Raw genomic sequence first — 13,685 nt, forward strand, 5'->3', positions numbered from 1 at the left:
TGTACACCCTTATCTTATTTTTGTTATACTATGTTCTTTGACGAAATCCATACAATGTACATTGTCACTGGATGAATAAACTACTGCTACTACTACTACTAATAGTTATGTAATCTTTGTTATTGTATGGAAAAATAATTTATAGTTGTTTCTACTAATACAGATAATTTGAACTCTGATGTTGTTCCATAAATTTGCTATGCAAATTTTTAAATTAAAGTATGATGTTCTCTGGTAGAGGATTTTTAATTGTTGTGTATTATTTTACTGGTGCACAAATCTGAAAGGAATAGTGGTTTTAATAATTTTACTGTGTTTTAGAATTAAGAAATACAACATAATTTAAATGATTGTGTTTCAATAATCACACAACCCAGCAAGTTTGATGAAATGTGTTCAGGATTCTTCATCTTCTAAGCTTCCTGAAAAAATATCAGTTCTTAAAATGGTAGTTACTTTTTGTAACAGGAGACTTTGCAAATTATGTATTTCATCAGTTTGCATTGTTTATATTCTGTAGTAATTCAGATGCCCATTATTAGACTAGATTGAGTGTTATCTACTTTTGGATTTCTGAGTATTTTCATACTTGGTTGTAATTATGGTATGTCCTCACTCTGCTGACTTGAAGTATAGAAGTCAGCTGTTATGATGTTAAGTGAGTATAGGTAACACACATGGTGTATCGAAGACTGTCATTTCATTTATAAGTGTTATTTGCTAACATACAGTGTGAAAATATGAACTGAAGAATTTGGTACCTAGCAACATGTGATTCAGTGCTTGACAACTGACCAGATTGCTTAGTGAATCAACCAACAACCAGCCTGAGAATCACAAAATACAACATCAATGGCCTCAATAATATTAACAAAATAATTGAAACAGAATTTTTCAGTCTTTGCAGGACTATTTCCAACCGATAATTCTACGATGACTGCTAATTACATGGAGATGTTCATATTTCCATAGCTGATCAGGGACTGCTTATGGTGTGTACACTGCAAACGTTTATAGACATGTGCAAGAATAAATTTCAAAATATGGAGTTACACACTGGTTATTCACACAAAAGAGAGCAAATTTAGAGGCCATGGAATTACAATGGGAAAAATAACGACTCTGTTAACTATGGGTAGGGTTATGAGAAAACTATTAAGTTATTTTACCTAGGTTGTAAATATCATGTGTATGTCCACAGGGAGTTGCGAAATGGCGAAAATATGAAAATTTATAAATCAAATAAATGGGAAACTAACAAATTCTTCTCGAAGAAGTGGGCTTTTTCAGAATCAAAAAAATCAGAGCTATAAAACTCTTGCCACTACCTCAGGCATGTAGATTTGGGTATTTGTGTGCATAAATGTGTGTACTTGTATGGAAAAGAGCAAGAGCCAATAGCTAACATTAACTATTTTCTTTTGTTTCTGTGCACTGCACACCAGTCCTCTATAAGAAAATAGTTGCCTTCCCTTTATTTTATGTACTGAATTTTGGCAAATGACTGAGGTACATTACAAACAACTAACTATTTGCTCATTGAAACTCTCAACTCCACATCTTCTATACAGAGTGAAAATTGATAATCATCTTTCCAAAGAAATTGTTTTGAAATAAGAAATCATCAGATTACTCAGTGACTAATAAAGTTTTGTGAACATTGCCTTTAATTCATTTCACATAGCTATACTATATACATCATGTGCACAATGCAAAAAATAAAAATAACTGTGTTTAATGACTAGAGCTGTAGCAACTGCAACCACCCCCACCTTGCTAGGTCTCATACTGAGTCTATAAAAATCCAATGATTCATGAATCAAGAAAGCTAAATGAATAAGAGACTATTTTTGGGGTGTTGGTAATCTGCATTTTGGCAGTTTTTGAATTGCAATGAACACACTTTTTTCTTTACCTAAAAATCAATGATAAAGTACATTGATGTCACAAGAAGTTATAAATACCTTTAACATTTTCTCCTCTTCTGTAATATTATGAGGTTGCAAGGTTTAGGTGTTTAAGTGATTGTACATCCATAATAACAAGAAAAGTGATATAAATCATTAGCTGAAAAAATTAACCACATCAGTTTCTTTAACTTTCTTCAAAGACTGTAGCTTCTTCTCTTTCTCAGCCCTCCCAATTTAATTAGTTAGAAGTGACTGAAATGCTATGAATTAACAATACTACAAAATTGTTGTATGTGTATCTGCAACTCATGTAAAATTACTTTGCAGTGACGATGTAAAAAGTTACTCATGGCCACTCAGTTTATTAAAGTACATGGGTGATCAGTGGCTGGTTCATCTCACTACTCCACATTCATGGTCAGAGGCATCATTTGGAAACAGCCTTAGCTATTATGTCTCATACATTGGATACACTGCAGCACTTGCAGACACAAGAGTATGTACATTAAAATATTATAAAGTTACTACATGTGTGCTTTAGGTGTCATAGCTTAGATCTGTCAGAATTACATTATTAATATAGTTATTAAACAGTGGTGAATACAATTAAGTAAATGTAACATACAAATATTCTAGTTTGAAGTGACATTACTATGAAGTTTTTAGTTCTCTTAATCGTTCCGTTGTTTCATTAACTCCTTTAAGTGAAACAAGTGCCAACATGTTTCATTACTAAATCTCTGTTCATTTTCTTTGAGGCCAACTCTTATGATCTCACTGTCAACTGGACATTAGATTCAAATTTTCATTTTTATTCTTTTCCATTCTTGAGTAATGTGTGCTTCTGAGAACAAAACATCATGTTTATTTGTTTGAAATTGTGTAATTCCGAAACAAAAATTTAGTGAATTTACTTTGACGCAGTGGTGACACTGTTCAGCATCATCCTGGATGTGTCTGATGATTCAGTCTAAGTGTTTTGTCAAATGTGATCGTTTCTCAAAAGTTACTCCAGGGGCAGAAATTTGTCTCTCTATGTTAAGAGCAAGAATGGACCCATTACTAAGTATGTCAGGCTCCAAAATATCACAATATATGTTCTTGTTTGTTCTGCCATTTTGGGTTTAGTTAGAAGAAACTGTACTGCTTTGCAACCTGGAGTGCATGCTATCTCTCTCTTGGCATCTGGGCATTGTAAATCTGGTAAAAATGTCAGAAAACTTCATCTGTAGTGTTTTGTGTTTCACTGTGCTCAACCAGTAATGTGGGCAGACACACTGTGGTAGCTGTTGGATTCTATGTTTCATTTTTCATATATGCTATCTGTAGCTTGGAATGTCATTATGAGCATATCTCTATGAAAGACATTTTAAATTTCGCTTTTTTTTTTAAAAAAATATGATATATTGAAGTGTTTGTTTCCATTGTGTCATATCTACTTTTGTAGGTGGTCTGTATGTAGCAGAAAGCTTAGGTATGACACCTGCTTTGTGTGAGGCAGGTAGCTCTTGTTTCAGCATACTGTCCATCTCTGAGTTGCAGCTACTGTGTGCAGTATTGCTTACTTCCTCTACCCCACACCTTACAAATAAAATTCCACAAGAAAAAATGGAAACACTATAATCATCATCATCATCTTGGACAGTTTCCAGCCACTGGCTGGGTCTGTCGGGAACACAAGCCTCTCCATTGTGTTCTGTCTTTCCACCATTCCCCCTCTTCCACCTTCGTCCAGTTCTCTCCTCTTCTCGTCACACATTCCTTCACTCCCTTCACCCATCTATCTCTTGGTCTTCCCCTGGGCCTCTTCCCCTCCAGTTGCAGATCAAACATCCTCTTTGGAATTCTTCCCTCATCCATTCTCTTCATGTGTCCATACCACTGCAGTCTTGATTTTTCTATCCTGTCCTGTACTGGTTCCTCCTTTAGTCTTTCCCTCACATACACATTTCACAATCTGTCTCGTCTTGTTACACTGAACCTGCTCCTCTGGAACTTCATTTCATAGCTTGTATTCTACTTTTGTCGCTTTTGTGCATTACCCATGTCTCACTTCCGTATGCCAATATGGGGACAAAGTAGGTTCAGTATATAATTCCCTTGGATTTCTGTGGCACCTCCTTGCTCCAAATAAGCCCTGGTTACACAACACCACCCATAGTTATTATGACTGTCCTTTTTGGTGATGATCAGCTTCCAAACAGGAACTTCACATTTGATGTGAGATGTATTAGTGAATCACATAGACCTTAAACATCATTAATTACTTGTACATGGAAAAGTGCCAATAACACATGGCCCATAATCAATAAATGCTCTTTTGAAAGTAAATCATGTTTGCCACTGACTGTAGAAATTATTTATTTTCATTGTTGCAGTTTTGGCTTTAAGGTTGTTATCAAGTGGTGTATTGCAAAAGACTGTGCCTCACACTATGTTAAATTTTAAAAATTCTCTCACATGTTCACATTTCATGGTCATATCTGAGTCTTTTGACAGTTTTAATATCCTTACACATGTAAACAGTGTGCAAGAACAGTGGTTTGTTGGGATTAGTTAGTTTCATGTTCCATGACTCATTTACATCTGTGGATCATTTGTATGCATATTATATTCATTATTTGTATGATGTTCAGAAAGTGTCCATGTGAGGGAGCTTGACAATGACAGTTACAGGGTCCAAATCGTGGATCTGTCCTCTGTGATTGTTGTGTCATTGCAGTGACATAGGTTTGTCCATTGTCAATAAGACATCAGTGGTGGCAAGTTTATTGTGTCTTGCTCACTTGCCTAATGCAGAGTGCCTAGGAAACCTGCTTTCTCAGATCACTAGGCAACAATTCAGGAAATCATATTAATGAGATTTCATTACAGTAAGATAATTGACAATACTTAACTTTGAGCATTTACAATGGTGTGTCACAATAAATATGTAACTTGCTGTTCTAGTATTCCGCTTGTAGCCTCAATGATATTAATGACTACTTTATTAAAGTTACAGAAAACAATGCATGTGAAATTCCAGACCTGGGAGAGGATCATGTTGCTACCAGAACAAATAAAACACACTGTAATATAGGAAATTGGAAGAATGTGCATTCCAATGATGTAGTGAAAATAGTGAAAACATACAAATATTCAGAGGATGCAGAATCACTGTAATGGCTCAGCCATTAGCTTCAGAAATGAAGAGTTCCTCACCAACGGGCATCTTCTGAGACTTCTAGTAACCATCATGGACAATAACAATTCACAGAAATTGAGACTCATGCGTAATGTCAAGCTATAGACAATTTCAGTCATTTCAGTCACAGCCAAAGTAATGCAATTTGTTATAAAAATTAGGATACAAGAAATGATTTTTGAAAGGGGAAATCCGCAACTACAGCTGCTTGAGACTTCTTAACTGTTAAATAGGTGAACCTATGTATAAAGTGCGCCATCCACAAAGAACTTTGCCTTATACTGTTTCACTGTTGTTTTACAATTCAAGCCCATAGCTACTCCTTCACCACTGCTTCAGCTCATACAGTGTTAGGTTGTGCTGTGATACATCAAAGTAAGCAGCAGTTATATACAATAAACAATTAGATAAGTGAGAAAAATTTATAATCTGTGCTAGAAAATGACCCAGATTCCATGTTAGTGTCACAATCCCACAATGAGACAGTTGTCTATGAGATAATTAGCAACTGAATAAGTGGTTGGCTGGGATCTGAAACAGCTGCACTGTTTAATGCTTTGAGTGGGTCATTACTGTGGGGTAACCCTTTTACACATAACAATGTGATATAATGAATGTTTATTTTATTGTCATTCAGTTAAACAGTGATTTAGCTCATGTGATGTGAGTTTATTTTATCACTGTTTAATTAAACTAAGATTAAACTGTGATTTTGCTCATACGTGTTTATCTTGGTAACTTAAAGACAGCTACTCTTCACATGTGTACAAAGTCTGCTGGGTGCCCTCACATTTTAAAACCAGCATTCCTTCTCCAGAGTTAATAAAAATAATACTCCTACCCAGTTGCCACTCCCATCTTGCACTGGTGCTGCTGCTCGCACTGTGGTTTCAGTTCTCTGAGACTGCAAGTTGCGTTTGCATGAGTGTGTGTGTGTCTACTGCTGGCAAAGGCCAAAAGCTTTAATTGTGTGAATCTTTTTGTTGTGCCTATCGCGACTCAGCATCTCCACTATATGGTGAGTAGCAACTTTCCTTCTTTGGTATTGTTACATTCCATCTTGAATTTTCATTGTTTGATTAAAAATAATATTGTCATTTGAGGAGATGGAGTCTGTGCCACTCACAATGTGTGACCTCAACAAAGCATTAGAATGGATCCCCGACAAGACCTTACTCAAAAAGATGCTGTATCAGCTATCCTTCAGTGCTACTTTAAAAGCAAACAGTGGATTGCTTCATTTCAAAAAGCAACATCTTGGGTGCAGAAGTCAGAACATAGCATGTCACTAGGTTTCATCGTTTCTCTTTTTTTGTAACTGATCTAAACTAAGATGGTCAAATGCTACAATTTGTTGATGACACTGTTCTATTTACCAAAGAAAATAGTTCTACCCAGGTAGTCCTGGAATCAGGTGAATTATTCAGAAAGGACAATGAATGATTCATCTCAAACAAGATGAAAATAAATGAAAAAAATTAAGCAGCCTTAACAAGACACATATCTAGACCATTTGGAAACACTGAAATTGCTATGTTTTGTAACTGATCAACAACTTTCTTTGAAAGGAAATTCTGAGTATGTAGGCAAGAAACCAACATGCAAAGTATAACTCCTGAGGAGATTGAAAAGAGTAACTACAGTCCAGTATCTGGTAACTATATATCATGCTCTCTTCCAAAGTCATATTGTGTGTGGGCTGCAGCTTTCACCAGGATGCAAGAATGTGCTTCTACCATGGAAAAAGAAAAGACACCACAGACTACTATCATAAAACTGTGAATTATGGCTATTTACAGCTATTGTATGTTATTGTGCCTCACCCATGTTAAGGAAAACCTAAACACATTCATCAAGAGAAATGAACTACACAGCTACTTTCAAAAACAGGAGATAGCTTTCTGACAACTGTTCTTAGAATACTAAATTCACTAACCTTGAAAGGCTGATCTTACAGATGGAGGATTCAAGGAAAAAATTGCAAGTGACCAGAGACCCAAAACTGTGCTCACTATTATCAATGCATGAACCAAGTCAAGTGGCACAGTGCTAATACACAGAACTTGCATTTGGGAGGACAATACTTCAAATCCCTGTACAGCCATCCTGATTTATGTTTCCCTTGACTTCCTTAAATTGCTCTAATTAAAGGCCAGGATGATTGTTTTGAAAGGGCATGGACAGTTTCCTTTCCCACCCTTGGAACATTCTGAGCATGTGTCAATGGGTCATTAAACCCTATTACTCCATCCTTCATTCAATACACAAATTTTTTTACTCTAATGACAGTGAATGAATGTACTGAACTTTCTCCAAACTTAGTAAATTTATTGATGAAACACATTGATGGGGAAAAAAATCTCACCACCAAGGAGTTGTGTCAGCTGACTGAAAGTTGGTAGATATGTTTCTACATCTGAAAGATGACATCTATTCAGATTTCATGCCAGTTGCATAAGAGCAGCACTAGTAGTGCCACTGTGAGGATGCAAATCAGATTTGCCTTAAATACATGCCTTTACAGTCATGAGCATTTGTTGCCTTTGAGATTTGACATAGTTAGTTAGTTTCAGTGAAGAATGTCTGTAAGATTTCAAAGATGCCATTATTAACAGCTCACTGAGTTTTAATGGGGTCATGTAATCAGGCTATGAGAAGCTGTGTGTTCCTTCCATGATATTGTAGAAGGTCTTGCTGGAAAGCAGCCACTGTACATCACTGCTAGCAGCAGTCATCACAGGATGGTATGGTTGTAAGAGGACTGAGCTCCAGACAGCCATGTGAGACCACCGAAAGGGAAGATCATCATGTTTCGTGTATGACTGTGGTGCAACATACTGCATTTGCATCAGCAAAGTCTGTTGTGATTTCTTACAAAAGCCACTTCTGCCTCTGCTTGGAAGGAGGTCAGGTGAGCGCATGCAACCAACCTCTCTGCAGCCTATATACACTGGACCTACACCTGAAGTTATCATCTGGGGTGTGATTTGGAATGACAGCAGGAGCACTCTCATGGTTATCCCCTGTATCCTGACTGTGTATTTTTATGTCAGTCTGCTGCTTTGATGTATTGTGCTAGCACTCGTGAACATTCCTGGGGGTATTTTCCAACAAGATAACTCACATCCTCAATCAGCTACTGTAACCCAACATGCTCTACTGTGTGTCAACATGTTGCCTTGGCCTGCTCAATCAGCAGGTCTGCCTCCAATTGAGCAGATACGGGACATCATTGGATGACAACTCCAGCATCATCCACAACCCGAATTAACTGTCTCTGTAATGACCAGCCAAGTGCAACAGGCATGGAACTCCATCCCACAAATTGACATTTAGCACCTGCACACAGTGCAGCATGTTTGCATGCTTGCATCCAAAATTCTGGGTTCCGCTCTTTATTAATGTACTAGCATTTCAAATTTGGAATGGTTTTTCTCATTCTTACATTTACCTGTTATCTTGCAATATTAATCATTCAAATGTGTTACATAGACATTCCTGAAACTTCATAAGTCCACATTTATTATTTCTTGATCTTGGGATTTTCTTTTTCTGTCAGCGTATATGTTGATCAATATAGTATTTCACAGTCAGATGTTTAATTTGTATAAATTAGTTATAATGCCATACATTATTTGTATTGTGATTTGTTAATATTGTAAATTTGACTTAGTCTCCAGCCACAACTGGTGAATGATACAGACCTGGTAGAAAGAAGTCAATAATAATACTATTTTAAATGGCTTTTTAATAGATTCCTGTAGTCGCTACCAGTGTCCTTAATGGATTTTCTTCCTATCTGGGATTCATAACATAGCTTTTTCAAGATTAGTGTAATTGTTACCAGATGAGAAACATAAGTTTCACCTTCAGTCAGTTTTTATTCATGTATGTTTTAGTGTAAAAAGTTTAAGGTGTTATTCACATATTTTATTAATGTATGTTTAAGTCTATAAAAATTCTGGAGCACTATTGACATCAGTTCTAATAAGAACAATCCAATCTCTCTTGGTAAGAGGTCTCTTAGAAGGCTTTGTGGATTGACATAAATGATGTGTTTAACGCTTTTACTGCTACCAGTTTCTAACAAATGAAAATAAAGCTTGTTATTTTTTTTCATTATCCAGGAATTTAATTTATGACTAATGAAGAATAAACTAATCCAGCTCAAAGTACAACACACTACAAATCTTCACTTTTGAATGACTATTTGTTTTTGGCATTAAACGTACTGTACTTTATTATTTAACTTCATTTAATTATGATAAAGTATTAAGGAATTTAATGACATTCAAAGCATATAATTCTATTATATTTAAAATATTCTTAAAATAAGAATACATTCATTAACATATAGCTGGCACCTTTGTAGCTAAGAATAAGGAAGAAATACATATTTGTATATTATAGACAGTCATGTAAATCATAGTAGCTGAAATTCTCTCCTCACACAACTGCCTAACTATGAGAAGGTATTTTTATGACTAGATACTTCAAAGTTGTAAAATACACAAATATTCTCAGAGAATGAATTATTCTATAATGTGCTAAGTCCCAAGACAAACTGTACACAACACACTTCATTTAACAAAAAGTTTTAGCAACATACATTACTTCACTTACAGTACTCTGTTTCTTTTCTCTTACAGGCTATTCAGTCACTTAACTGGGGAATAATTTATAGTGTGTTGACAAGATCTAGTACTCCACACATATCTTCAATAGGTAAGGTGTATTTTGGTATTATAATAAATGAATTTTCAGAATGGAAATAATAAACAAAACTGCATATAGACAACCACTTACTGACAGCTGACATGTGACTCACAGACTTACCCCAGTTACACCTAGAACTTACCTGTAACAACACAAGAAGTTTCAGTGGCTACAATTCCCTTTCCAGTGTAAGACCCTCTCTCATGCCGATGTCCATATATCAACACGAATGCACCACTCTATAGCTGCAGTAACATGTATTGTTTATGAGAGCTATCCAGGCTGGTAAGCATCAAGGGAGGGTTATTTGAAGGGGGAGGGGGTGAGATAAAAGAGGTAAATATGACAGCTAAGAATGATGAACAGTAAGAAGTGCAGTGTTCAAGAACAGGAGGGGAGTGTGTTGGTAAAGAGAGGCAGGAAAGAGATAGACAGGTGACTTCCAGTAGAATTATCAGTATGAGGACTGAATTAAATAACATTCAAATTCTTTTATTCATGTGTCATTTTTTTGTAAATCACATCATGAAGAAATGAAGGGATGTGGAACAAGTCAAGTTATGAAAGAAGTTAAAATAACAAAAAAGCCTCACAAAATTATTAAAAATGCATAGAAAAGGAAGGTCACCTTATTCCATCAGAATATTAGAGGACTGAGTAATAAGTAGAACAGCTTCTTGTCTGTTTAGAAAATTTAGAGAGCTCTGAAACCATACACATCCTATACCAATCTGAGCAACATATAATTATAAAAGTTAAATATAAAAGATTATTAAAATTGAAGAAAGACAACTTCTCAGCCAAGATCACCTTTGTAAAACCATTACTTACAATGACCAGTTTTCAGTAAACAGAGGTATCATCATCTGATCTGTGAAACATGTACATAAACTGTAAAACATTTTTCAGCATTGAATTATTATTGCACATACCATAATACAGGTTTTTTGAGCTATAAATGTACTCCAAATCTTAATTAGGTGCACATTTGATGCAAGATGCATTGGCATGTCAGAGTTAAAACCAGTAGATGCACTACATTCAAAGTTAGAAACCAGTATTTAGAAACCCATTTTGCCAAGTGCAATTATTATTGCACATACCATAATACAGGTTTTTTGAGCTATAAATGTACTCCAAATCTTAATTAGGTGCACATTTGATGCAAGATGCATTGGCATGTCAAAGTTAAAACCAGTAGATGCACTACATTCAAAGTTAGAAACCAGTATTTAGAAACCCATTTTGCCAAGTGCATCCTGATGTCTTTAATTATGTTAGGCAGAAAATCACAGAGTGAAATACAGTATATTTGAGTAAAATAACTTATTGCTCCTTTCTTTACTGAAACCAAAGGTACACTGTAACCGTAACAACAAAAACCAAAAGCAAAGATATAATTTTATAATGTCACAGAACATGGCTGCACAAAGAATAAACATAAATATCTGATGCACTCACACCACAAAAACTGAAAATGAAGCCACTAAAGAAAACTCAATACAACAAGCTCACTGCTCTCAACACTCCCACTCTTGTTTTGATGAGTTTGATTTGAGATAATTCACAGAGCTTTTCTGTTTGATATGAATTTGTCTCTTGTTAAAGGTTTGGTGAATAGGTCTGCCAACTGTTTATTAGAATAAACATAATAGACGCCAGTCTCATTATTTTCAACATGTTCACATATATAATGGTATTTAATGTCAATGTGCTTGGTGTGTTTGTAATATTCTGTGTTTTTAATTAGGCAAATAGCACTTTTATTGTCAACATGGAGTGTTGTTGGTTTGCCTAACTGAAAACCAAGTTCACTGAGAAAAGTACACAACCACCACTGTAGATACTTCATAATTCTTTTAACAGCATGCCAATAATCAGGACCCGGATTATGTAAAAACCTGCTCACCATGCTCACAGTGAACATGAGGTCTGGCCATGAGGCAACTGCTGCAAACATTAAGCTGCCAACGCCCTGCCGATATGGTTTGTTTTCCATCTAGTTTACCTCATGTTGGTTTGCAGGAGACTGCCCACTGTGCAACATGGTTCCAACATCAAAAGGAGTGGAGTTAGGTTTCGAATCATCCATGTTGAACTTCTGAAGAAAAAAACTGATGTATCTTTGCTGGCCTATATAGATTTCTTTTGTAGAAGGGCTGTGTTCAATTTCCAATCCACAGAAGTATTTTCCATTGCCCACAGTAATTTCAAACATTGATCCCAGTGCTGTCAAAACATTTTCCAGTATTTTTAGAGACTTACAAATAAGCAAGCCATCATCCACATAAAGTGACAGGTAAACATCAGTGTCATCTGTTAAAGCGTGGAAAACACATTTGTCTGCATTCAGCTGCACAAAGCCAAACACTGTGAGAAACTGTACAAATTTTTGATTCCAACAACATGGTGATTGTTTGGGTCTATATAGACTCTTCTTCAGTTTGCAAACATTATTTGAGCTTTCTATAACAAAAACTTTTGGTTGCTCCATGTGAACTTCTTCTTTCAAATGCCCATTCAGAAATGCAGTCTTAACATCCAACTGCCTAATTTGCATATCTTATGAAGCTGCTATGGCTAATAAAACTCTGATTGAATCATATTGGACCACAGGGATGACAAGAGAGAATGTCGCTTCATAATCAGTTCTCGTTATGAATAACTGCACGTAATCTAGCTTTGAAGTGGTTAATTATTCCCTCAGAATTCTGCTTCACATGATAGGCCCACTTACATCCAACTGTCTGACAGTTGTTTGGTAATGGTTCTAGATTCCAAGTTTTGTTGTTCTTCAAGGATGTTACTTCCTTTTCCATTGCTTTTTTCCACTTTGCTGACTCTTTCAATGCCATTGCTTCTTCAAAAGTTTGACATTCATAGATAATGGCAGAACAAGCTATATCTTGGTGCCCGCAGATTAGACTCATCTCTCAGATTCATCCATTGACTTTCCTTCATTTGTTCACCAGTATCACCCTCTTCATATTCCTCTTGAACAACTTTTTGATTTTCTTTCATTTGTTCACCAGTATCATACTCTTCAGATTGCTGTTGAACATCTTCTGCAGCATGGTCTCCCAGGTAAAATTCAGTATATCTTTTTTCTATGTTTAAGCTATGGGTTTGTTCTACATTGAAAGAGACATTGCAGAAGATCGTAATTTTCTTTGACTCAGAATTGTAGAGGTGATAATTGGTACTATACTCATCATAGCCAACCATGATCAATTTCTTTGATTTACTATCCCTTTTGATCTAAATTTACCTGTAACATGTACATATGCTACTGATCCAAACTTCCTCATGTGTCGTAAAGAAGGAGGTTTTCCAAACCATTGTTCATATGGCATAACATTGTCATTTGCTTTACATGGTCGACAATTTAAGATTATGCAGCACAGTATACTGCCTCAGCCCACAGTTTGTGAGACAAGTCAGTACTTAGTAACATCGTGTGTGTGCACTCAGCAATGAACCAGTTTTCTCGTTCAATTCAGCCATTCATCTGTGGTGTATAGGGACTTGTTTCCTCATGCATTACACCATTTTGTTGGAAATAATCTTCAAATTGCTTATTTATGAATTCAGTCCCATTGTCACTTCTCAGAACTTTAATTTTGTTTCCAGTTTGTCTTTCAATAGTCTCTGAAATTCCAAAAACACAGGGAAAGTATCATGCTTACTGTTGAGAAAATACATGAACCTGTATGAAGTGCAACTATCATTGAAAACTATGTACAATTGTGCACCTCCAAGAGACGGTTTTCTCATCCATTCACTCAAATCTACATGAATAAATTCACCAGCAACCTTCGATCTTGACTCCAAATTTGAGTTAAAAGATTTTCTTTTCATCTTGCCATACTGACATG

At 35.8% G+C, this 13,685-nt stretch overlaps 1 protein-coding gene across 1 annotated transcript in view; it reads left to right on the forward strand.

Moving 5' to 3' along the window:
* LOC124612984 (thyrotropin-releasing hormone-degrading ectoenzyme-like) overlaps window positions 1-13,685 on the forward strand; it is a 291,166-nt gene that overhangs the window by 111,382 nt on the left and 166,099 nt on the right. Inside the window, exons 9-10 of the mRNA XM_047141525.1 lie at window positions 2,238-2,406; window positions 9,744-9,819. Of these exons, the coding sequence (XP_046997481.1) occupies window positions 2,238-2,406; window positions 9,744-9,819 (245 nt within the window). The remainder of the gene's footprint in view (window positions 1-2,237; window positions 2,407-9,743; window positions 9,820-13,685) is intronic.

This window comes from Schistocerca americana, chromosome 1 (genome assembly GCF_021461395.2).
Source record: "Schistocerca americana isolate TAMUIC-IGC-003095 chromosome 1, iqSchAmer2.1, whole genome shotgun sequence".
Classification (NCBI taxonomy): domain Eukaryota; kingdom Metazoa; phylum Arthropoda; class Insecta; order Orthoptera; family Acrididae; genus Schistocerca; species Schistocerca americana.